General features: G+C 42.3%; 1 protein-coding gene across 32 annotated transcripts in view; it reads left to right on the forward strand.

The window, feature by feature from the left end:
• Positions 1-27,203, forward strand: part of LOC133049270 (ATP-binding cassette sub-family C member 4-like) — a 374,395-nt gene that overhangs the window by 53,262 nt on the left and 293,930 nt on the right. For 21 of the 32 annotated variants that reach the window (XR_009691263.1, XR_009691264.1, XR_009691266.1 and 18 more), the window contains exons 14-20: positions 4,254-4,350; positions 8,821-9,018; positions 10,701-10,841; positions 11,590-11,627; positions 12,321-12,415; positions 18,853-18,999; positions 23,680-23,759. Coding sequence is in view for 18 of the 32 variants with exons in the window: in XM_061133239.1 (XP_060989222.1) it covers positions 4,254-4,350; positions 8,821-9,018; positions 10,701-10,841; positions 11,590-11,627; positions 12,321-12,415; positions 18,853-18,999; positions 23,680-23,759 (796 nt within the window). In the remaining 14 variants the exon portion in view is untranslated. Of the gene's footprint in view, positions 1-4,253; positions 4,351-8,820; positions 9,019-10,700; positions 10,842-11,589; positions 11,628-12,320; positions 12,416-18,852; positions 19,000-23,679; positions 23,760-23,878; positions 24,050-27,203 lie in introns of those variants that run through there. The other 11 variants (XR_009691268.1, XR_009691269.1, XR_009691270.1 and 8 more) reach the window with 2 other exon arrangements.

Genomic DNA, 27,203 nt, shown 5'->3' on the forward strand with positions numbered 1-27,203 from the left:
AGAGTTGGACACGACTGAAGTGACTTAGCAGCAGCAGCAGCAGCCCTTGTATAAAACGTGCTTAGTGTTGGGGTGATAAAAGAGTTGTGGAGATGGATGGTGGTGATGGTTGCACATCAGTGTGAATGTTCTCAATGCCACTGAGTTGTATGCTTAAAATGGCAGAAACAGTAAATTTCATGTTAGGTATATTGTAACACACATACAAATGTGAATAGTAGCACAGAATCTTTGAGAACACGAGAGAACAGCGCAGATGACACATGGCATGGTCTCCAGCTCTCTGATCTGACCCTCCTTTCCAAGCTTCTCCCGTTCATGGCTTGATGAATTTTCCCTTAGAGAAGTGCCTTGTGTCTTGTCATGAGTTCAGTGACAGGAGCTAGTGCTGTGACAGGGATTTCCCCACCCCCACCCTCCTGGCATCATGAGTATCTCAGCCTCCTTGTTCCCAGCACCCCACCCTGAGCTCACAAATGTGTGTTACCCCATCTTGTGTGCATCTGCACAAGTTCTCCATCAGGGCAGGAACAGATTCTGCTGGTCATTGCATCCATGTCACAAGGAAGGGAGAGCAAGGCATTTTGGTGCCAAGTACAGTGTGCTGATCGCAGAAGTTCTCCTGAGTTCTTTTTCAAACACTGGAGATGTTTATAAAATCCTCTCAAATATTTTGAGTATACCTTAGCTTTGGATATATACTTGATAGAAACGAGCTTAAGACTGTTGTTTGTAATCAGAACCACATTCTCTAGGGAAACTTAAAGCAGAGAGCGTGAAAGCAATTTAGGAAACCACTCAGCAGCAACTGGAGAGTGTTCTCAAGTTAGAGAATCAGATGGAACCATATGCTGTGAGATATGGTGGTTGTGTGGAAGCTTAGTCATGGGAAGGGTTTTGTATTACAAATGAATGACTCACACTTCTACTTGCCGTTAACAGTTTCCTTCAGTCATGAATTTATATCCAAGGTCATTGAGGTTCATGACTTTGACAGCTTTATGCTGTGAACATAGTGGATTCTATCAGCTACAGAAGGTGAGGGCCTTACATGAACTGATGCAGCTTCACCTGTGTCCAGGCATGGATCCCATCCTGGTTCAGCCCCAAATCACTAGACCCCTGCCTCCTGCGTTATCAGATCTCGGGGTCTGTCCTGATCAGACCCCCACGCTGCTGTCTTACACAGCTCACCCACCTGACCCAGCCCTTCACGGACACCTCCCCTCACCCCCCAACCCCCCCACCCCCACCGCTACCACCACTCCGCCACCACCACATTCACAAAGCAGCTCCAGGTCCTCAAACAAACAGGCTGCCTTGCTGTCTACTCGCATCAGCGTTTCCATTTCGTCCCCACACCCACTCGGCATCCAGCTGTGCTGGCTCTGTGGGGATCCTTTCATACCCCGGTCTGTCTGTACATACTGGTCCCTCTGTCCCAGAGCCAGGGAGCAGTGCGCCAGGACTAAGAAGGAAGATGGAAGACGGGACCTGCCATTCCCACCTACTCCTCCAGGGGGCACCAGTGCCCTCCGTCTTCCCACAGCCCTCAGTGGGTGCACTTAACCATTTATCAGTCCCCCTGCCACCCATTGTAGCTCAGTTGGGAAAGAATCTGCCTGCAATGCAGGAGACCTGGGTTTGATCCCTGGGTCAGGAAGATCCCCTGGAGAAGGAAATGGCAACCCACTCCAGTATTCTTGCCTGGAAAATCTCATGGACAGAGGAGCCTGGTGGGGTTGCAGTCCAAGGGGTTGCAAGAGTCGGACATGACTTAGCCACTAAACCACCACCACCACCACCTGCCACCCACAAACTGTGAATGCAGGAAGGTGCCTCCGTCCTGCATGTTCTGTCTCAGGAACCCTGCACCTGCTGTGCCTTTTTCCAGGATGTTTCCCCAGACAGTCTCAGGGCTCCCGTGTCTCCACATCTTAGACAACAGCTGCCCTTATTGTTCCTTCAGAGCACAGGTCACAGCCCAATAGCGCATTTTCTACACTTGTTCAGTGTGTCCTCTACACGGTGCAGAGTATTGTCTTCTATCCTGATCTGTGGGTGGATCCGCAGCACTTAGGAGAGTGCCTGGCTCCTCAGCAAACCTCTGCTGATTGAATGAATGGAGGTGGGAACTCAGTCTGTCTTACTTGTATCGACTCCACCACGGGATGTGTCCCCTCTTAATAGAGCCCTTATATAGGATTATATGTGGGATTATAGGATTAACACAGCCTTTATATTGGAATAACTTATACAACTGGTTGCTGACTCAGTCATTTCTATGGCATGACTTGGAAATCTTTAAAAACTTGGAAAATAGTGTATTTTCTGGTAATTTGGATAAAAGCATCATTTAGGAAAAATTCAAAGCCATTAACTGATCTCTTCATTGTAATTATTTATCTTACCTCATCTGTGATGGGATGTTAGGAAGAAAACATCTTAAAACTTTTGGGTTGGTTCATCTTGGACACAACACCCCGTCAGATTTGATTAACATCCACCTTTAGGGATTATTGGCAGGCAATTATGAATTAAGGAGAAAAAATTCTGTTTTAGTACTAAGTTTTTAGTACTAAGTTTAAAAAGGTGTTAGTCAAGAAACTGAGGTATGAACGCTGAGCTAACACATGTCAAAATGTAAAAATGAATTTTTTGGACTTAGCGAAGGGATGGTACATGTGTTTACATCCCAGGGTCTTGTTTCTGATCACAGACTCAGTGTCCAGAGTGTCCCCTTAAGAGTTTTCTGACCCAAGTCCAAAGCACATGACCACTTGTGGTTAGGGACAAGTGGAAAAGAAAGCTGACATTTACTGATTAGATTGGTGGTTTGATTTTTCAGAACACATGGATGAGTTGTCATTGACGTTCTGAGATGAAGAAACAGATTTAGTCACTCGTCCGATTTGTCAGTCTCGTGAGAGGGACTGAGCTGCAGCCTGCTGCCTCCAGACTCTCTATCTGACTCACCCACAGGCTGAGCTCTGGCCCAGGTTCCTGAGATTTGCTCTGCAAGGCCCTCGGGCTCCCAGAGTACCTGCCTGAGGCCCTGCCTGTGGTCACCAGGGCCCAAGGCTCATCCGCTTTCTTCCCTGAAGGGGTTGTGGACCCTGTGGGATGAGACTGGGGCTGAGTCCCTAGGGGTCTACATTTGAAATATAGGAGTAGTTTTGTTGTTGTTGTTGTTTTTTACTGTGAAAACAATTTAAGGTTGAATAGTGAGGAGTGTTGGAGAAGGCAATGGCAACCCACTCCAGTACTCTTGACTGGAGAATCCCATGGATGGAGGAGCCTGGTAGGATGCGGTCTAGGGGGTTGCTAAGAGTCGGACACGACTGAGCGACTTCAGTTTCCCTTCTCACTTCCATGCATTGGAGAAGGAAATGGCAACCCACTCCAGTGTTCTTGCCTGGAGAATCCCAGGGATGGAGGAGCCTGGTGGGCAGCCGTCTATGGGGTCGCACAGAGCTGGACATGACTGAAGCAACTTAGCAGCAGCAGCAGTGAGGGGTGTCTTGAGTAAGAGAACTGGTGGGTGCTCTGAGCCATTGGGTGATTTCCACTGTGATTTGGGCCATTTTGAATTCTGTTCTTTTACTTTCATATTTGGAAGCTGTTCACTCCAAATGAAAGAAGACTTGCTTCCTGGATGGAACTGGGAATGTTGTAGTGACTGACAGAGGCCACTCTGGCATTCAGTTTCTATCTAACGTTCTTTGGAAACAAGTGTCTAGCAAATGCACTCTGGCAAAGACTACCAAGAATCTATTAATTTTTCATTTCCAATATTTACATCATTAATTATAAATAATCACCTAGAAAGCTGTCTAAGAATGTACACATTTTTAAATGACATGGATCCCTCTTCTCCCATTCCTGAATAGTGATAAAATAGTGTTTTAGTTGAGGCAAGTTTTGAAATCTCAGTATTGCTCAGTTGTTTTCCTTTATGAAACATGTAAATAAGCTGAGTTTTAGAGGGAAAAACTTAGCTGTTTTTGCCTCCTTCACTAGACTGGTTTTAATAATTCTTTATAGCACTAGATTCAAATTTGCTGCTGATAAATTTAAGAACCTAGTTGGATTAACTGATTTATGTTTATCTAATTTTTATTATTGATTTGGAATTTAAACTAACGATCTTTCACTGCTGTGTGGTCTTTGTCTCACTGTTTTCAAAATATAGGTTTTCAGTTTGAGGCATTCCATTAATGTGCTTTTGCTTTCTGTACCTTTTACATTTGTAGGTGTATTCATCAGGCCTTGAAGGAGAAGATCACAATCTTAGTCACTCATCAGTTGCAGTACCTAAAAGATGCAAGTCAGATTCTGATATTGAAAGATGTAAGTAATTTCTAGAAATCCATGGAATTGCGAGCACTCAGGTGTGTTGAAGGACAGACCTCCCTGCAGATCACTGTCTTTGGGTTCATGGTAAACACGCTCTTCTCCCTGAGTTTTTTGCCCTGCTCTTCTCAGAGCTGGTGTTCATGCCTTGGAGGATGAACCTAGAGCCCTGTAAAATGTCACTATTACACTCTAAGCCATATACACCCTAAAATGTATAAAAATGCAACCACAGGGTTATTGAATCATCACTGTTCCAATGCAGTTTGTTAAGGGTAATGTTGCAGTTTTGTTTAGAACTTTTTACTTTTCCTCTTCCATAACTTAAGTCAAAGTGTATCGCTTAGAAATTAGAGATTCTAAGATCTGGTGGTATCCAGGTGACAAACATACGTAGTTTGTCAAAAGAGCATCTACCATTAAGACCAGAAGCGAGGTTGGGTATCCGAGCACCCAGGTCAGAGACGTCCTCTCTGCTGGTGTCTCCAGTTGCTGGTCTCCTTGCCCAGGTCTCTACATGCCTGATATGTGTGGGAGCCTGTGCGGCAGGAGGACAAGGCCCTGCCTTCATGGGGCTCCTGTTATTATGGGGAGGATGTGACAGAGAAGGTGACATCCTGGCCTCTCTGAGGAGCTGCTGCCTCACTGGATCTGAGTGTCATGAAGGTGGGGGGCCACAGTCACCTGGGGGAGGGGGTCTGAGGCAGGGGGTCTTGAGGAAGGTGCTGACCTCTCAGGTTGGAGGAACAGCAGGAAGACCAGCGTGTCTGAGGACAGTGAGCAGGGGGACGGGAGGGAACTGGTCTCTAGGTAGTGGGCAGGGACCGGAAGTGGGATGGAAGTCTTGGATGGTCCAGAACAGAGGAGGAATATGGTCTGATGTGGGAGTTAAGAGAGTCCTCTGATGGTCACTGGAGGGGTGACAGCAGAAGCAGTTAGGAGTCTTAGTAAAGCTGAGAAGACAGAAGTGTGGACTCAGGCTAGAGTATCAGTTTCTAGTACCGTAAGCTGGGTGACTTAAAACAGCAGAAGTTTATTGTCTCTGTGTTCTGGAGGCTACAAGTCTCAAATCCAGGTGCTGGCAGGGCCATGCTCTCCCTGGAGGCTCCAGGGGAGAATCCTTCCCTCCAGCCTCTGGTGTTCACCAGCCTTCCTTGGTGTTCCTTGGCTTCCAGCTGCAGCACTGTGGTCTCTGCCTCTGATGTCTCATGGCCATTGTCCACGTGTCAGTCTGGGTCTCTTCTGTTCTCATCGCAACATCAGTCTTACTGGCTTCAGGGTCACCCTGCTCCACGGTGATCTCATCTTAACTTGATTACATCTGCAAAGACTCTGTATACGAATAAGGTCATGTTCACAGCTGTCATGTTTGAACACATCTTTTTGAGGAGGGGGCACCATCCAACCCACAACTCCTAGCATGACTAGGGGTGGGGTGGAGATTAGTGAGAAGTTTTCAGACTTGGTGGTCATTTGATGCTTCATTCCTTGGCTTATTTACCTCTGGGTCTCAGCACCTTTGTTGTTAACCTCTGACTGCTCCATAGGCCCTTTGTCAGATCCCTGACTTCTGAAAAGAATCTCTGCTCTAAGAAAGATTATTAAGATACAGAACCCCTGCCTCTCTAGAAGCAGTTCCATGTGTCAGCCCTTCTTCACTCCTCTAGGAATGGGGGGAGGCTAAGGTTTCTCAAGCTTGAGAGAAGTTGATTTCATGTGCAGAGAGGGCAGTTCTAGTGTGTAAACTCCAATGTTGATAGTGTTATAAGCACAGGATCAGTGGGCAGGATATAACCTATTTTTCCCATCTCTAGATGTTTTGGGGTCCCTTTATTGCTTCTTTTGAGGACACTACCCCCAATTTTAGTACTAACAAAACAACTATTTGTCCACTGGTGAGCACCCCTGCCTGAGTTGGGGTCCATCCTCACTGTCGGGTCCCTCTCTTAAGAGCAGATGGCTGTCCCTTCATCCCCCCAGAATTGTCAGTGCTTGACTGTTGAGTGAAATTGCTGTCTTTGTACCATTAGTCATTTCATTGTGCATATTACAGATCTGATGTGGTGAGTGGTGATTTCATTAAAGAAGTGTGTGAATTTTGCCTCCCAAGTGGAACAAGACACAATATATCCTGCATAACTTTCTAGTTCTGCAGTATCAGATGGTACCAAAGGCTTCCCTGCATTTCTCCCAGTGGACCCCCTCAGGGGAGAGGGTGAGAGGGGTCCCAGCGAGGGTCCTGGGCCATCTCCCTCCACCTGAGCTGCCTTAACCACAGCTGCTCTCATTCAATGCGTTTTGCATCCTGAGATTTTTTTTCCCTGATGTTTTATTTGCTACTGAGTGAATCAGCTGAGTCTGGTTTCATGGGGTCAGAAGAGAGTGAAACATCTGCACATTATTTTATGTGACTTTGTAAGCAAGGGAAACTGTGCAAGGATGTGTCACATGTGTTCAAAGATAATGATTTTATTGGCTGTATTTTAAGCAGTTGCCTGATTTAGGGAAGCCTAGTTGGCTGCATGTGGTTGGTTTTTCCTAAGTTTTTTCTTGGATCTGAGTGCACTGATTCTGGCTTAGGTTTTGGTTTGTGGACACAGACTACCAAGGCTTTAGAGCCACCCCAGCCCCATCACCTCCTTGCTTAATTACTTTATCAGGTGGAATATTGAATTCTCAGTTGAGAACTTGCCGAGTGTGCGGGGGCAGTTGTAGACCATGGAGATGCCTCTCATGGGTTTTCTGTCCTGTGCTGGTTCCTATTATCCCAGCCAGGCACATGATAGTATGACAGTGACAGTGGGCAATGAAGATTTTTTGTATTGAAATTTATTTTTTTTTTAATTTTTTTTTTCATTTATTTTTATTAGTTGGAGGCTAATTACTTTACAATATTGTAGTGGTTTTTGCCATACATTGACATGAATCAGCCATGGATTTACGTGTGTTCCCCATCCCGATCCCCCCTTCCGCCTCCCTCCCCATCCCATCCCTCTGGGTCTTCCCAGTGCACCAGCCCTGAACACTTGTCTCATGCATCCAACCTAGGCTGGTGGTCTGTTTCACCCTTGATAGTATACTTGTTTCAATGCTATTCTCTCAGAACATCCCACCCTCGCCTTCTCCCATAGAGTCCTAAAGTCTGTTCTGTACATCTGTGTCTCTTTTTCTGTTTTGCATATTGGGTTATCGTTACCATCTTTCTAAATTCCATATATATGCCTTAGTATACTGTATTGGTCTTTATCTTTCTGGCTTACTTCACTCTGTATAATGGGCTCCAGTTTCATCCATCTCATCAGAACTGATTCAAATGAATTCTTTTTAATGGCTGAGTAATATTCCATTGTGTATATGTACCATAGCTTCTTTAGCCATTTGTCTGCTGATGGGCATCTAGGTTGCTTCCATGTCCTGGCTACTATAAACAGTGCTGTGATAAACATTGGGGTGCACCTGTCTCTTTGAGATCTGGTTTCCTCAGTGTGTATGCCCAGGAGTGGGATTGCTGGGTCATATGGCAGTTCTATTTCCAGTTTTTTAAGGAATCTCCACACTATTCTCCATAGTGGCTATACTAGTTTGCATTCCCACCAACAGTGTAAGAGGGTTCCCTTTTCTCCACACCCTCTCCAGCATTTATTGCTTGTAGACTTTTGGATAGCAGCTATCCTGACTGGCGTGTAATGGTACCTCATTGTGGTTTTGATTTGCATTTCTCTGATAATGAGTGATGTGGAGCATCTTTTCATGTGTTTGTTAGCCATCTGTATGTCTTCTTTGGAGAAATGTCTGTTTAGTTCTTTGGCCCATGTTTTGATTGGGTCATTTATTTTTCTGGAATTGAGCTGCAGGAGCTGCTTGTATATTTTTGAGATTAATCCTTTGTCTGTTGCTTCATTTGCTAGTATTTTCTCCCAATCTGAGGGCTGTCTTTTCACCTTGCTTATAGTTTCCTTTGTTGTGCAAAATCTTTTAAGTTTAATTAGGTCCCATTTGTGTATTTGGCAATGAAGATTTAATGAGTGACTCTTACCTATATGCAGATGTACTTGGGCCCACCTCTGGGTTAAGTTTAAATTTCTTTCCTGGAATTGTCACATGAGGCTTCTATCAATTTCCATGTTGTCTAAAAAGACTGTGCTGATCCTCCCACCAACTTCTGTACTTCTTGCTTCCCTAAGTGCCCAGGGTAGTGATGTCAATGGCCTCCATTTTTAACATGTGAGCACATGTTTCTTTCATATCCCCCAGCACCTGACACAGGGACAAGGTTTGGCAGGGAATGCAATCCTAACTTCTGTACTGAGTTGACTGAACTAGATTTCTCAAAAAGAATTCTAGAAACAGGGATCATATTTTTTTTTTAAATCATAATTTAAAACCAGATAACTTATCTTGATTAGTATTTAGGTTGGTTTAATATTATCAAATATAAATTAATTACTCTCAACTTTTAAATTTTAGGGCAAAATGGTGGAAAGAGGAACTTACTCTGAGTTCCTGAAAGCTGGGGTAGATATTTTTTCCCTATTTGAGAAGGGGAATGAGCAGTCTGAACCATCTGCAGTTCCAGGAACTCCCACTGTGATCTCTGAGTCTTTGGTTCAGTCTCTCCAGTCTCCCAGACCCTCGTTGCAAGATGCAGCTCCAGAAGACCAAGAAGTGAGTTTCTCATCCTGCAGTGTGCCCGGGTCTGTCTGCTCTTGGTGGTCTCATGGACCTTCAGTCTGCTCTGCTCATGACTTCTTCATTTGTCCCAAAGTAGACCCTAAGTTTCCCAAAGTCTTGTTCCATGGAATTGGTAAAGTTAGAAGAGCATGAGGGGAGCAAGCCTGCTTGGGGTTCCCCTTTCTGTGTAGGATAGACGATCTTATGGAGACCAGGAGTGGGTGTACTGTTATGAATTTCTAGGTTTATGTGGCTCACTCTGATTGAGAACTCTTCAGTTTACCATCAGTTCAGTTCAGTTCAGTCACTCAGTCATATCTGACTCTGCAACCCCATGAATCACAGCACACCAGGCCTCCCTGTCCATCACCAACTCCCGGAGTTTACTCAAACTCATCGGGTCAGTGATGTCATCCAGCCATCTCATCCTCTGTTGTCCCCTTCTCCTCCTGCCCCCAATCCCTCCTAGCATCAGGGTCTTTTCCAATGAGTCAACTCTTCACATGAGGTGGCCAAAGTATTGGAGTTTCAGTTTCAGCATCAGTCCTTTAGATGAACACCCGGGACTGATCTCCTTTAGGATGGACTGGTTGGTTTACTGTAGTTACATCCTATTCATGCTGGTGGCCCCCAGCTTCCCTTATGCATCCAGAGGCTTATTGTGAAGACCCCCTTAGGCTAAGTCCTGCTGTTGCCACATTAGATCAGCTATTTTTCCTATATGTTGGAATACTTTAGCACTGCATGTGACTGATGGTATTATTTTGCCTCAGCATCAGATGGTTTGTGATAGGCCAGAGGTAACATGTGCAAAGGACCTGATGCATGGTAGACACCTCAGTGTTAGTTCCCATCTTCCTTTCTTACCCTTCAAGACTAAGAACCACATCTTATCGACCTTGAATCCCAGTGGCCAGGATAGAGCCGAGGACATCCTAGCTTCCTGTGACTCTACAATGCATTCTAAGTCCTCCAGACGGAAATGCTGAAATGTACTATATCTCCCTTAAAAACATACACAGATATACCCTTGATAGCCAAACCCTCAATATCCAAACCCAGGAGCTGGAGTGATTCTGATAAGTATTCAGATTAGCTATTCACTTTCTAAACTCAGGAATCACTCTCTGAAATTTAGGAATCAAATAGATTCAGATCATATGCTTGCAACATGCTATCCAAACTCGTATAACTCCAACTCTATCTGTGAACTCAGTACTGTATTTGGCCAGTATTTTGAGCACCAAGTATGTTTTATGTTTCTATCATTGAATGACACAGTTATCTAAAGGGATACATTATCTCTATATCATTTTGTTTGTTATTTTAGAGCAAGCTTCTGCATTTATACCTTAATTGATTTTGTTGTGTGTCAGAGTCATGATGTATTTTAAGCAAAGCTACCCAACCACTAATAACCCCATGTGAATGATGTTTCCTTATTGCTCATAGATTCCTAGAAGTAGGATGGCTGGGTCCAGGGGTAAAAGCATATGTGGTTTGGCCAGATATTCCCACACCCTTCTCCACAGGAGATGGACCATCCTGCACTCCTAACAGTATATGAGTTGTGTCTGTTTCCCAAAGCTTTGCAGTGGAAGACATTGTTGAACTCTTGAAATTTGGGGTTCATTATTTAAAATTTCATCTCTCGCTGCCATTTTTTTCCCTTTCAGTCTGAAAATATACAGGTTACACTACCTCTAGAGGATCATTTGGAAGGAAAAGTTGGTTTTAAAACCTATAAGAATTACTTCACAGCTGGTGCTAACTGGTCTGTCATCATCTTCCTTATTCTAGTAAACATTGCAGCTCAGGTATGTAAGGGTGTTTATTTTGGTTTGTGCACTCAGTTTTATATTTATATACTACTTACACTGTATTTTAGAATTATTTTTAAATATGTGTCTTAAGAGATTTATCTCAAAAACTTGGCTCATGCAGTTGTGGGATCTAGCTTGGTGAATGTGAAATCAGCAAGGCAGGCCTGCAGACTGGAACCTCAGTCAGGAGCTGACCCTGTTCTCTTGAGGCAGAATTTCTTCCTCCTCCAGGAAGCCTCAGGTTTTGCTCTTCAGGGCTTCATCTGACTGGATGAGGCCACTGCAGTGTTGAGGGTGATCTCTACTGAAGTTCTAATGATGGATGAAACATCATCCACAAAATACCTTCATGGCAACATCTGGATGGGTATTTGGTTGAATCACTGGAGACTGGCCCAGCCAAGCTGACGCCCAGGACTGACCATCACTGTACCTGTCAAGCTTTTGCTTTGCAAAATTCCAACATTTGTTCTGTTATTACTGCCTTTTGCAGTCCACTGGATTTGCATTGAAGTACATTATATTTGGGGAGCAATGTCTTCTGGGGAAAAGGGGATTTCTTTTAAAGATATTAATGTGTAAGATGCCCTCCCCTGACCTGTGGTCATCGGGGTGAGGGGCTTGGCGCAGACCTGAGCTGGAAGGACTGTCTCTGTGTCCTGGAGCCTTCCCATCCCTCATCCTGTGAGCGGGGTGAGGCTCAGTGACGTCAGTGTCTGAGTGACTGTGTTCCCTGCTCCAGGTCGCCTACACCCTGCAGGACTGGTGGCTTGCATACTGGTGAGTGATTCCTGGTCTGACCCAAAGTGCTGTGAAATCTACATGAACCTCACTTTCCCACAGAGTTGGGGGGAGAAGGGGCTAGTTCAGCCTCCTGTTCTGACCCTCACGTAGTTTCCCTGAAGAAAAATGAAAATTCCTGTGGGTGATGTGTGATCCCCTCGTGGTCTCTCCCCATGTCCTTCCCTTTAGCAGCTTCTTCACAGACATATTTTTTTTTCTTTTTTGGAACTTTTAATATTGTATTGGGCTATGGCAAATCAACAATATTGTGATAGTTTCATTTGAGCAGTGAAGGGATGCAGCCATACATATATAAGTATCCATTCTCCCCCAAACTTCCCTCCCATCCAGGCTGCCACATAACACTGGGCAGAGTTCCATGTGCTGTACAGTAAGTCCTTGTTGGTTACCTGTTTTAAATATAGCAGTGTGTGCATGACCATCCAAACTCTGTAACACTCCTTCCCCTCGGCAACCAAAAGTTTATTTTCTAAGTCTGTCTTCACAGATAGTTTTGAAAACTGAAAATTGTGATTAAAATTTTTAGAGGGAGACATACACAGGGCCTTGTGGGCTGGGAAACACTTTCCAGCATAAAATACATTTCTTCAATGGAGGTAATTTTTTGTGATATTTGTGTAAACTCTATGTATATCTATAGTGTAATATTTTTTATTTCCTGTTCCATAGGGCGAATCTACAAAGTGACCTGTATTCTGGGACATTAGTAAAAGAACATGAAGCTGTAGTGTTCGTTCTGAACTGGTACTTAGGAGTTTATTCAGGTAAAGTTGAGTAATCTGCTCTATTATACCAGAGTTTAAGGTGTGTATTACAATGAGTCTGTGTGAGCAATGAGGGCTTCCAGAGTAATTCAGCAATGTCTTAACAAATTAAGTGTCTGTATCACATTTACTCTGTGAATTAATTAGAATAATTATTTTAAAGATCTACCAAAAGAAAAGAGGTTGAATGAAGACTTTTAATTTGCTCCATACTGGATTTTGGTAGTTAAACCAGGATTGCATATTGAGAAAATCAGCTGCTAGAAATATGTAGCTATTGTCTATTCTAATAGTTGCTTTTGCTAAATCTTATTTCCTTGTAAGAATGGCCAAGGGGATTAGAAATGTATCCCCACCCTGTGGTTCAGTTATTCCAATTCTGTCTGAATAAACCCTGGCCTTTATTGATCTTGGATAAAATCCTTTTGTCAACATGAGCCACAAATAAAGGCATTATTCCCTCCCAGGTATTCAAAGCTCCCTTTTACCACACTGCTCATCTCCTGAACTTCACTAACAACTTGAGAAGCTAAACAGGGGAAATCCAGTGTCTGGAATTAGGATTGTTTCTCTTTCTTAACCTGAGATTACATTGTTACCTCCTCCCCAACTGTGTGATTGATTTAAATTTGGCTTGCCTGACTAATATTAACATGACTCTCTCTAGTCACAAGAATATTTAGAATATATATAGATAGCATTATATAGTATTTAAAGGATGTCTTTAACAAAAATTTTAAATGCCTTCTTTATCCGTTCATCTGTTGTTAGACATTTAGGTTGCTTCCATGTTCTAGCTTTTGTAAATAGTGTTGCTCTGAACACTGGGGTGCATGTGTCTTTTTGAATCATGCTTTTCTCAGGGTATATGGGCAGTAGTGGGATTGCTGAGTCATGCTGCTAAGTCACTTCAGTCGTGTCTGACTCTGTGCAACCCCATAGACGGCAGCCCACCAGACTCCCCCGTCCCTGGGATTCTCCAGGCAAGAACACTGGAGTGGGTTGCCATTTCCTTCTCCAGTGCATGAAAGTGAAAAGTGAAAGTGAAGTCGCTCAGTCATGTACGACTCTTCGTGATCCCATTGACTGCAGCATACCAGGCTCCTCTGTCCATGGGATTTTCCAGGCAAGAGTACTGCAGTGGGTTACCATTGCCTTCTCCATGCTGAATCATATGGTAGTTCTATTTTCAATTTTTTAAGGAACCTACAAACTGTTCTCCATAGTGACTGTATCAATTTACATTCCTACTAACAGTGCAAGAAGGTTCCCTTTTCTCCACACCTTCTCTAGCATTTATTGTTTGTATATTTTTTGATGATGGCCATTCTGACTGGTAGTTTTGATATGCATTTCTCTAATAACTATATTGAGCATCTTTTCATGTGTCTCTTGCCCATCTGTATGTCTTCTTTGGAGAAAGGTCTATATAGGTCCTCTGCCCATTCTTTGATTGGGTTATTTGTTGTTGTTGTTGTTGTTTTGATATTAAGCTGCATGTGCTGTTTGTATATTGTGAAGATTAATCCCTGGTCAGTCACTTATTTTATAATTATTTTCTCCCATTCTCAGGGCTGTCTTTTCATCTAATTTATGGTACATATATACACTGGGTTGGGGGAAGGGGGTTCCCCAGGTAGCTCAAATGGTAAAGATTCTGCCTGCAATGAGGGAGACCTAGGTTTGATCCCTGGGTCAGGAAGAACCCCTGGATAAGGGCATGGCAACCCACTCCGGTGTTCATGCTTGGAGAATTCCATGGACAGAGGAGCCTGGCAGGCTACAGTCCATGGGGTTGCAAAGAGTCAGACATGACTGAGCAACTAACACACATACACTAGAATATTACTCATCCATAGGAAGGAATGAAATAAGATCATTTGTTGAGACACGGATGGACCTAGAGTCTGTCATACAAACTAAAGTCAGTCAGAAAGAGAAACACAGAAAAAAATACTTGTATTAATGCATATATATATATGCAATCTAGCCTCTTCATGGATCACTGCCTTATCATGGCAAAGGGGTTTGTATAACTCAATGGAGCTATGATCTGTGCCATGAGGGCCACCTAAGACTGACGGGTCATATTCGAGAGTTCTGATAAAGTGTGATCCATTGGAGGAGGGAATGGCAAACCACCCCAGTGTGCTAGCCATGAGAAAAACCCAGGAACTGCATAAAAAGGCAAAAAGATATGACACCAAAAGATTAGACCCCCAGGTCAGAAGGTGTCCAATAAGCTACTGGAAAAGAGCAGAAGACAACTACTAATAGCTCAAGACAGAATGAAGTGGCTGGGCCAAAGTGGAAACATGTATGTTCAGTCATGCATGTATCTGGTGGTGAAAATAAAATCTGATGCTGTAAAGAACAGTATTGCATGGGAACCTGGAATGTTAGGTCCATGAATCAAGGTAAATTGGATGTGGTCAAGCAGGAGACGGTAAGAGTAAACATCAACGTCTTAGAAATCAGTGAACTAAAATGGATAGGAATGGGTGAATTTAATTCAGATGACCATTATATCTACTACTGGGGGCAAGAATTGCTTAGAAGAAATGGAATAGCCCTCAAATCAACAAGAGTCCAAAATGCAGTTCTTGGGTGCAACCTTAAAAATAACAGAATGATCTCGGTTCATTTCCAAGACAAGCCATTCAACATCTCAGTAATCCAAGTCTATGCTCCAACCACTGATGCCAAAGAAGCTGAAGCTGACCAGTTCCTTGAAACCTGGAAGGCTTCCTAGAACTAAATGCAGAGTTCCAGAGAATAGCAAGGAGAGACCAGAAGGCCTTCATCAATGGACAATACAAAGAAATAGGGGAAAACAGCAGAAAGGGTAAGGCTAGAGATCTCTTCAAGAAAATTGGAAATATCAAAGGAACATTTCATCCAAAGATGGGCACAATATAGGACAGAAATGGTAAAGACATAATTAAAGCAGAAGAGATCCAGAAGAGATGTAAAGAATACACAGAATAACTGTACAATAAATATCTTAATGATCTGGATAACCATGATGATGTAACCTGTCACTCAGAGCCAGACATTCTGGAGTGTGCTATCAAATGAGTTTTAGGAAGCACTGCTGCCTAGAAAGCTAGTGGAGGTGATGGAATTCCAGCATAGCTATTTAAAATTCTAGAAGATTTAAAGTGCTATTAAAGGGCTGCACTCAATATGTCAGCAAATTTGGAAAACCCAGCAGTGGCCACAGGACTTAAAAAGGTCAGTCCTTATCCCAGTTCCCCAGAAGGGCAGTACTAAAGAATGTTCAGTCCACTAGACAATTGCACTCATCTCCCATGCTATTAACGTTTTGCTCAAAATCATTCAAGCTAGTTTTCAACATTATGTGAACTGAGAACTTTCAGATGTTCAAGCTGCGTTTAGAAAAGGTACAGGAACCAGAGGTCAAATTGTCAACATTTTGGGGGTCATAGAGAAAGCAAGGGAATTCCAGAACAACATCTACCTCTGTTTCATTGGCTAAGCTAAAGCCTTTGACTGTGTGGATCATAACAAACTGTGGAAAACTCTTAAGGAGATGAGAATACCAGACCATCTTACCCATCTCCTGAGAAACCTGTATGCGGGTCAAGAAGCAACAGTTAGAACCCTGTATGGGACAACTGATTGGTTCAGGATTGAGAAAGTCATATGACAAGGCTGTTTATTGTCACCCCATTTATTTAACTTATACACAGAGCACATCATGTGAAATGCTGGGCTGGATGGGTTACAAGCTGGAATCAAGATTGCTGGAGAGTATCAACCTCAGATATGTGGATGATACCACTCAAATGGCAGAAAGCAAAAAGGAACTAAAGAGCCTCTTGACGAGGGTGAAGAAGGAGAGTGAAAAAGCCAACTTAAAACTGAATATTAAAGAAACTAAGATCATGGCATCCAGTCCCATCACTTCATGGCAAAACAGAAGGGGAAAATCTGGGAGCAGTGATAGATTTCCTCTTCCTGGGCTCTAAAATCACTGTGGATGGTGACTGCAGCTATGAAATTGGAAAGCAATTGCCTCTTGGCAGGAAAGTTATGACAAACCTAGATAGCATGCTAAGAAACAGAGACATCACTTTGCCGACAAAGGCCCATATACTCAAGGCTATGGTCTTTCCAGTAGTCATGTAAGGATGTGAGAGCTGGGCTATAAAGAAACCTGAGCACCAAAGAATTGATGCTTTCAAACTGTGGTGTTGGAGAAGAATCTTGAGAGTCCCTCGGACAGTAGGGAGATCAAACCAGTCAGTCTTAAAGGAAATCATCCCTGAATACTCATTGGAAGTACTGATGCTGAAGCTGAAGCTCCAATACTTTGGTCTCCTGATGCAAACAGCTGACTCACTGGAAAAGACCCTGATGCTGGGAAAGGTTGAAGACAGAAGGAGAAGGAGGGTGACAGGATGAGATGGTTGGATGGTACCACCGATTCATCAACTTGGGCAAACTCGGGGAGATGATGAGGGACAGGGAAGCCTGGTGTGCTGCAGTTCATGGGGTTGCGAAGAGTTGGACACAACTTGGCAACTGAACGACAACAGCATGGAATCTAGAAAAATGGTACAGATGAACCTCTTTGCAGGGACGAATAGAGTCATAGAGATAGAGAATAGGTGTTTGGACACAGAGTGTGAGTGGGATAGTGAGGGAGATGAATTGGGAGATTAGGCTTGACATATGTACACTACCATGTGTAAAACAGACAGCTAGTGGGAAGCTGCTATATAACACAAGGTGCTCAGCTCAGTGCTCTGTGATGACCTAGAGGGGAGGGATGGGGGGAAGGGAGGTCCAAGAGGGAAGGGATATATGTATACATATAGTTGATTTGCTTTGTTGGACAGCAGAAACTAACACAACATTGTAAAGCAACTATACCCCAATAAATTTTTTTAATTAAGTAAAAAAATAAATATTCTCACAGGAAATGCTTGTACATGCTTTCTACAATGAGTAAGTTATGTAAAAATCCTTTCATTGAAATTTGGTATTTATTTTATCAATCGCTTGATAAGAAACTTGACTCTACCAGCTGTTTACCTTCTGAATTGGTAGACAATGAAGGCTTAAAGAAGAAGGAAGGGATTCTGTTACACATGCATATAGGATGGTGGGATAAGGCACATGCCTGTTGATAGGATTCAGGAATTGAAGCAGCTATTCAGAATTTAAATAACACTGATGTGGTAGCTGAATGGAAAAACATACTTGATGGAATATATATTGCCAAAGTTATCCCCTCTTTATATAGCATTGTGAGTTGAAGAGATGTTTGGAGGGCTCTTTTAATTTTTATATGCATAGTACTTATTTATGTCATGATAAGACATAAATTAAAATGATTATAATTATTTAAAAGTGCTTTGAGGTTCTATAAAAGAGTGAGAGATTAGATTATCTTGTTTAAATTTTCTCATGTCAAAATATATTTTGTAGTTTCTTGCAGTTCAATTATTTAAGAGATTATCCACTTGCAATTTAACATGGTCTTTTCATACTCTTTATAGCTACTTAGGAATAGAATCAGCTACTTTATTTTTAATATTTTAATTTAATTAATTTTTATTATAGTTGCTTTCCAATTTTGTGTTAGTTTCTGTTTTACAGCCAAATAACTAGTAGAACATTTATCTTCTCTTTGGATTTCCTTCCCATTTTGGTTGCCACAGAGCATTAAGTAGAGTTCCCTATGCTACACAGTAGGTTCTTAAAAAGCTACTTTACATGGAAGTAAATTTCCTTTTAAATTACAAGGAAACGATAGATCATTTCTTCTTTTCTCTGTTAATTCATGTGCTGGTAGCAAAGCATTGGAGAAGGGAATGACAACCCACTCCTGTATTCTCACCTGGAGAATTCCATGGATAGCGAAACCTGGGGTCTACAGTCCATGGGGTTGTAAAGAGAATGGCACAACTGAGCAACTAACACGTTCACTTTCACCGAAGCATATCTTACTTTTAGATTATGGGACATGTTGTAAATAATGAGATTTGAAATGTGGAGAAAGGAAGATCAGCTACTTGTATAATTATCTTTCTTATAAGTTTTATTAGAACTGATAATTGAATTAGTCAAGCCTAGAATGAAACTGCAGATTACACATGATTTTCCCCCCATGTTGTTTCTGTTTAGTGAGAGGAAAAGAGTGATATTTATATTTTTCTTTATAAATGTATTTTTTGAAAGCATTAAGCTCTTACAGAATCTACTTTATATATATATATATATATATATATAATTTATTTATTTTTTATTTATTCTGTTTTTTATTCTGTGTTCTATATATGTAAATATCTATACAAATTTTATTTATAGAATGAAATACACAATATCTTTTTAAACTGCCTGCCATGCTTTAGCATGACTGAGAATAAGACAGAGATTTTGTGTTGAGTGATGTTTCTTTATTTCAGGGTTAACTGTGTCTACTGTCCTTTTTGGCATCACAAGGTCTCTGTTGATATTCTACATCCTCGTTAATTCTTCACAAACTTTGCACAACAAAATGTCAGAGACCATTTTAAGAGCTCCAGTATTGTTCTTCCATAGAAATCTAATAGGTGAGTCAGACACTCAAGTTTCTTAGTGAATATGTCTTGTTAACACATTTAGTGCCTAATTACATTTTCATATTTGAAAATGGAAGAGATGCTTGGAAGAAAATCACTGTGTTATGTTTATTCATTTTCTACAAAAAGCTTCATTGGTAATTTTTCCTACCAGAGAAAATGTGAATATAGGAGCATATAAGCTTTTATTCCAATTTATTCATATTTATAAAAATACATGAATGTCTACTTTACAGGATGATTTAAGAGGCCATTTGTTATGTGGCATATGAAACATCCAACAGATGATGAAAACGTGTTGAAATGTTTTTGACTAGTTGTTGAAACATTGGCTGTGTTACTTAGTGTTAAGCTGACTAGGAAAGACCTTCTTCCAGGAACATCTCTACAGAAAACAGGCTGTATGTTTCTTTCTTTCATTGGCCATCCATTTCTGGGACCACAGAGCTCTGACATGTGCTCATATTTTGAGTTTTTACCTCAATGTTAATGTAAAATTAATTAAAATACAAGATCAGTGAAATATAATCATCCTCTTCAATGAAATGAACTCTAGTTTTACAATGGACTTGAGGTTACATTAAAGATGTCTTGTGGTATGTAGCAGGTGGATCTTCAGTATTAATTAAGAGTGTCCCTGACTGTTTCCCAGTGGTTGCTTCCTCTACCCTGAGGCCTTCGATCTGTCTTGCTTTGTTTAGAAGGTAGCCTCCTGACCTGGATTCCTGTGAAGAATTAGTTCATCAGAGTACATGCCCACTCTGCACAGTTGGTTAGACTTGTGCTGAGGCCCAGGGTGGCTTTGTTTTTGCAGGTGATGATTGACAGGGCCTGTTGAGGCAGGGATGTGACTGGAGGGAGGAAAGCAGTAGCCTTGGCCTGGCCATCAACTAGCTGTGTGATCAAGGCCAAAGTAGATAGATGCTGCTGGGCAGGAAAATCTCCAGGCAGGATGTTGTCATGGTTATAAGCATGGACCCTGGAGCCAAATTCCTGGGTTCAGTCCTAGAGCTAGTTACTAATAGTAATAGCCAATTATAGTTATGTTAATACTTATGGGCTAGTTATTTAATTTCTCTGTGTCTCAATTTTCTTACCTATAAAATGAGGATATTGTTCATACAATATCCAGTATCTTACCACTATCTTGATATTGTGGGCACTAAGCAGGTTAATACATTCATAGCAGTTAGGACAGGGTCAGTGCCTAATGAACCTCAATGAGGTTGTCGACATGTTGTCTGAGAACTTCTCTCCTGTGAAATGGGAATGACCACTGCCTTTCCTGTTTCACAAGACTGTTGTGAAGATTAAATAAGATTGTTTAGGGCAGCGTCTGGTACAGATTTATTCAACAGTTCAGTTCTGTCGCTCAGTTGTATCCAACTCTTTGCGACCCCATGGACTGCAGCGTGCCAGGCTTCCCTGTCCATCTTCCCTGTCCAACACCCAGAGATTATTCAAATTCATATCCATTGAGTCGGTGATGTCATCCAACCATCTCATCCTCTGTCATCATCCCTTTCTCCTCCCGCCTTCAGTCTTGCCCAGGATCAGAGTCTTTTCCAATGAATCAGTTCTTCGTATCAGGTGGCCAAAGTATTGGAGTTTCAGCTTCAGCATCAGTCCTTCCAATGAACACCCAGGACTGATTACCTTTAGGATTAACTGGTTGGATCTCCTTGCAGTCCAAGGGACTCTCAAGAGTCTTCTCGAACACCACAGTTGAAAAGCATCAATTCTTTGGCACTCAGCTTTCTTTGTAGTCCAACTCTCACATCCATACATGACTACTGGAAAAACCATAGCTTTGACTAGATGGACCTTTATTGGCAAAGTGATGTCTTTGCTTTTTAATATGCTGTCTAGGTTGGTCATAGCTTTTCTTCCAAGGAGCAAGCGTCTTTTAGTTTCATGGCTGCAGTTACCATATGCAGTGATTTTGGAACCCCCAAAAATAGTCTCTCACTGTTTCCATTGTTTCCCCATCTATTTACCATGAAGTGGTGGGACCAGATGCCATGACCTTAGTTCTCTGAATTGAGTTTTAAGTCAACTTTTTAAACACATGTTCTTTAGTTTAGGCACTATGAGGAGCACAGGATGGTAAACTGCAGATGCACACACAGATTCATCTTATTATGAAGCTGGAGTGACGAAGTGATTGGAAGAGTCTTTGTTATTATGGCTATGACGTTGCTGTACTGTTCCTGTTAATATGAAAACTACAGTCATAATTTCGGGAGCATCAAGTGGGACTGAGTTTGTGACCATTGTTAACCAGGCTCTTGATGACCCGTAGGCATCTCCAGATGCTGATTTATTATTCAAGAATTTGGAACCAAGTTCAAATCTTTAAGGTCACTAATCCTAGAGCAGCAGGCATACACAGTGTGTATCCTGTCTTCCCCTCCTGTGTCTATTATAAGAACTTCATTGCTTCAAGAAAATAGAAGCCTAAATAAGTACTGCAAAGATAGGCCCAAAGGTTTAGAGGCATCAGTTATTTACTCTTTTAGCAGTGTATTAAATTGAACTCTTCCCTGTGTTTATTTTCAAAAGTAGAATTTGTAATAGATTGTTTATGGTGGACTTTGTTTGTGATAATATGATGGCATGAAGAGAAAACCACGCAGAGTGGTATTCCTTGTTACTAAGTTCAAGCTCGCTCTGCTTGCTTCACAAGGCTGGTAAGTCTTACAGACAATGTGTTAAGGCAAAGAACAATGACTTTATTTGGAAACCTGGCAGACTGAGAAGATAGTAGACTAATGTGTCAAAATAACCATCTTATTGGGGTCTGGATGCCTGGTTCTTTTATAGAACAGAGAGGAGATGAGGCAAGAAAATAATGTCAAAAGGCCATTAATCTTGTACAATAAGAGGGTATTTGTTCATTTTTTCTTTTCTGCATCCATTCACAGTTGGTGAGGGTCAGATTGTCTCCCTGTGAGCTGAAAATAAGCCACTTTAACATTCATGCAGAGGGGCAGGGTTCCTTGACAAAAGCAATGAACAGCAATGGTCAAAGAAACAGATCCAGCATGGAGTCAAAATTGGCTCCTCCTTGTTACAGTTCCTTTGATGTGAACCTCTCCTGTCTGGGACCAGTGTCCTGTTCTTTCTTATCCTGAGTCCCCTCAGGGTGCACCACCCTTTCAGGGGTGGCTGCAGAGTCTTGGTGGCTGCAGCATCCTTTGTTTACTGATGTGACAAGTGACATTTTTAGTTTACACCAGGTATTTACCAGAAATTCCCATATTCTATCCTGCAGCCTTAAGGCTATACAATTATTTTGGATTCTGAGAAGGGAAATAAAATCAATCTTAGTCATTTAGTAACATTTCTGTTTTCCTGCCTACATCCCTGTGGTCTTCTTAGATGCTTATTCACAAGTCTTTGCTTGTCACCCCTGGTACTCCTCTGAAAATAATGACATATTACTCTAGTAGTAAACTCACAACTTGGAAATGGCCACAATCCAAAATTTCCCAAAATGTGAGGTTCTGTGAACCATCTGGGGGGGGAAAATTACAGAGAGGTTATAATTATGTTGATTTAAAGAGTTTCACTTGGGAAAACTAATCTTGACAATTAAAGCCAAATTGGTATGACAATTAGGATTAACTTAGGTATTTTGCAACTGTTTGTTTACCAGTTTAGCTCTTGGAGTGCGCCTTGGATGGGATGGATCTAAAGGGAGGGAAATTCTCAAATCCACCAATCCTTCCTGATACTGCCACAAGATTTCCCCATTCTTTTTAAATCAGGGCTCAATTTCAATTCCCCAACCACTGCCATTTGGTGGTATTTTTGCTTCTCTTTAGGTGTTATCCTATTTTGTCTTTCTTTTTACCACTGACATTGGCTTATTTCATATGAATTTGTAATATATTAAATTTGTTCTTGTTTTACTGCTAAGTCATGTCTGACTCTTTTGTAGTCCCATGGACTGTAGCCTGCCAGGCTCCTCTGTCCATGGGATTTCCCAGGAAAGAATACTGGAGTGGTTTGCCATTTCCTCCTCCAGGGGAATCTTCCTGACCAAGGGTTTGAACCCCTGTCTCTTATGTCTCCTGCATTGGCAGGTGGATTCTTTAGCACTGAGCCCCCAGGAAAGCCCAATAGATTAAATATTTAATGGTGCTTAGTCACTCAGTCATGTCCAACTCTTCATGACCCCATGGACTGTGGCCTGCCAACTCTGCTGTCTGTGGAGATTCTCCGGGCAAGAAAACTGGAGTGAGTTGCCATTTTCTTCTCCAGAAAGTATTTAATACATGTACTTTATTTTTTAAAAGATTTATTTATTTTTAGTTGCACTGGGTCTTTGTTGCTGCATGTGGGCCTTCTCTAGTTACAGCGAGCAAGGGTGACTCTTCATTGCAGTGCCTGGGCTTCACATTGTGGTGGATTTTTCTGTTGCAGAGCTCAGGCTCTAGGCACATGGGCTTCAGTAGTTGTGGTACACCGGCTTAGTTGCTCTGCAGCATGTGGAATCTTCTCAGACCAGGGATTGAACACATGTCCCCTGCTCTGGGGACACTGTACCACCAGGGAAGTCCCTAAATATATATTCTTCAAAATTATTGTTTTGACTTGTTCACAAATTGTTTCTCTTAAAGCTTCTATCTGGGGAAATGAACTATTTTTCATATCCTGTTCTTGCAGGAAGAATTTTAAATCGTTTCTCCAAAGACATTGGGCATATGGATGACTTGCTGCCTCTGATATTTCAAGATTTCATCCAGGTAACATAACAGTCCTGTCAGAGTTTTCACAGGGAATAGCAGAGTGACTGTTTCTCAAGGCCTTCTCACAGGGGTTGAGGATGGTCTTTCAGCCTGACATTCTGTCCTGTTATCTTCAGTAAAGGCCATGTTTGTGAGATAAAGGTGCAGTTGTGATGGCGAGGCTGGGTTAACACGAGAAACACCTGGGGCAGGAGTGTCTACACAGTCACATCAAGGCTGGTCTGAAGCAGCAGCATCTGGATAAGTGGTTCTCCCTCTGCCTTCCAGGTGTCTGGCGTGGATTCCCTTTACTGTGAGTGCATTTCATAATATAGATATAATCACCTCTCATGGAAAGATAGCCTAGATTAACTAAACTATGTTTTGTTTTGGGCTTCCCAGGTGTCTCAGTGGTAAAGAATTCACCTGCCAATGCAGGAGATGCAAGAGATATGGATTTGATCCCTGGGTTAGGAAGATGTCCTGGAGAAGGGAATGGTGACCCAGGTCAGTATTCTTGCCTAGAAAATTCCACAGGCAGAGAGCCTGGCGGGCTATAGTCGATCGGGCTGCAAGAGTCATACACAACTGAGCACAAGCACTATGCATTGTATTCCCACAGAGGACACGTATTTACTGCACCATTTAATTTGGATAAAGCCAGGTGTGGTTACTTACAAAGCAAAGATTGGGTAAAAATAAGGTGAGAATAATACTTTAACAAGGACAATGTTGTTGTTTAGTCACTAAGTTGTGTACGGCTCTTTTGTGACCGAATAGACTGCAGCTTGCCAGACTCCTCCATCCACGGGATTTCTCAGACAAGAACACTGGAGTGGGTTGCCATTTCCTTGTCCAGGGGATATTCCTGACCCAGAGATCAAGCTTGTGTCTCTGGCGTCTCCTGCATTGCAGGTAGATTCTTACCACTGAACCACCTGGGAAGTCTGAAAAGGACAATAGAGAGCACTTATTTAAGATACAAAGGCTTTAAGCCAGTGATTTGATTACGGGATCGAAGTCATCTCAGAAAATGTTTTTTTGGTTTTGTAGCCAGTTTTGCTTTTCACAGGCTGATTGCTCTGTCTTAAGGTGTCTTAAAAAAGAAAGAGAAAGACTTACAGGAATACCTTCTATCCAGCCTGTTTGTCTGTAAACTTGAGAGTCTAAGGAATGATGTTAGGTCATCTCAGCTCTCATCATCACATTCAGTATTTTTGCTATTATGGAGTGTTTTGTTTTGTTTTGTTTTGTTTAACTTTTTTCCTGTTATTCTGTCTACTTATCAGTGATTAAGCCTGTGGGGAATTTACTTTTTCTTTCCAAGTGTTAGTCTTGGAAATGAAATGCATTTGTCCAAAGCTGCACACAGAAATGCAGCAGTGAACAGTGCAACAGTGTCCTACAGACAGTGCAGCCTGTGGGAAGGCTTTCACTGTTACCAGTGAGAACTAAGCTGCGACTTGGAGGCAGAGGACTTTTCTTGCAAAGATGTCTGATTGTTTTTTTCTCTTTTGCAAACTTATTTTATAAATGTGCCCTGCTGGGTTTAGCTACATAATTTATCCCCAGAAACAATTTTTCCCTGAAAACAGTGTCATGTTTTGATAGTGATTGTGAATTACTTTGAAAGGATTTTGTGAAAGGTTCTGTTTCTTTGCAACAGTAAGCTACCCCAAGGTTGGGTTTCCACTGTATGCTTAACATATGGTTTGTTAGTCCTCATAATCAAAATTTGTCACATATTTTTGCATGGCATATAGAGGGCAAGGATAGATGCGCCTGATTTCAGTAGGAAATATTCTCATTAAAGAGGAGAGAAAATTCTAGTCTAGGTGATTTCCATTCCCTCCTGTACCACTTAGTTCAACTATCTTGAAGTTTGGTGGAGGCATCCTGTAGTTCATTAGAAGTAAGAGTCTGCTCTTTGATAGAGACCTGGGATGAGCCTGGAGCTTGTGTATTCTTCACTGAGCAAGTAGTTAAATCTCCAAAGATGGATAATATTGCCAAGAGAGAGGGAAACATTTTAGGAGCCAAGATCAGAAGCTTAGGGAAGGCTTGATATTCAGAGAGAAGCAGAGAGAGAAGGGAAGTACAGAAGACATATAATGAAGAGCAAGGACGAGAGGAGGAGATACAGTGGAGACCTGAGGAAGACAGGTCTGTTTAGTGCAAACGAGAAGGTGAGTCCACGGAAAATTGTTGATTGATTTGGAATCAGGGGGTGTCTGGTGACCTAAGGAGCAGGTTTCAGATGGAAGGAGTTAGTGAGCAAAGGGCTGCAAATCCAGGAGGTGTCAAGGGAGTTGAGGTGAAGACAGGCTGCACCTGGAAGGAGTTTGATTGAATTGGAAGAGAGGCCCACCTCGATGTAGGGTCTGAGGAGGTGTTGCTGGTTGTTTGAGACTTTAGTTCCTGGGAGGGGAGTATGAGCAATGGTTGGTGGTTTTTTCCCTCTCTTCCCTCCTTCTCTTCAAAAACAGGGATTAGAGTTGAGGCCCTGAGGTAGAGGGGTGAGTCAGGCATAAAGCCCTCCCCTCATGGGTCTCTTCCAGTCCCCCAGGGAAGGAAGATATTCAGAGACTCACCCCTTCATGACTTTGGAATCCTAATTGTGGGAGCTCTGTGGAGGAATTCTTGGAAGGCAAACTATATGTGGGGGCTGGAGGCAGTGAGGGAACCTAGTCCAGGGGTAGCCGGAGATTCTAGGAGGTGACCTTTGATCCCAGATGAGGGGAAAAGGCTGCTGTGGATGGTGGGGCATGAGGTGCTGGTGGAAGCAGAGTTCCTGTGTGGGAACCAGTCTTTCTGTCTGTCACCAGCTGAGAGGGGGGAAGGGAAAGGCTTGGAATGGTGTTCACTTTTGTTTAGAGCCAGCTGTGTTCAAACTCATTTTTGATGGTTCTGCTCATCCTTGGTGTATTTGATAAACCTTGGAAAATTCTTGATCATTTTTATTTTTATTACTTCAAGTATGTATTTACTTCTAAAGTATGTATTACTTTTTTTCCTCATCTAATTCCTTCTCATTTCATAAATGAGAGATTTCATAAATGGAATCTCAGATAACTTATTTAATGTTTTGTAATAGTGATACCAAGTGTGGCTAATGAAAACCCTGGATTCTGAGTAGTGGTCCACACTGCAGGACAATCCATCCACTAAGACGATGGAACTCCGAGACCACCTCCCAACAGAGGACGATCATGAGTTCGTGCACCATCCTGTACACTGACAGCTACCAGATAGGTTGCCTGTTCAGTCACATTATAGTTGTTGGGAAAATTGGAGCTGTTCGCTGTTTCAAAGGATGAAGGAAAGCAGCAGAAAAAATCAATTTATGTGGTGTGATTGCACCTGATAATCACTCATGATGTCAACAGCTTTAAAGTGTGGCAGTGCAGAGCCCCGCAGTCTCCCTTTCCAAGCCCCCGTCCCTGTTCTCCCTCTTACCATCTC

Source organism: Dama dama, chromosome 30 (genome assembly GCF_033118175.1).
Source record: "Dama dama isolate Ldn47 chromosome 30, ASM3311817v1, whole genome shotgun sequence".
NCBI lineage: Eukaryota > Metazoa > Chordata > Mammalia > Artiodactyla > Cervidae > Dama > Dama dama.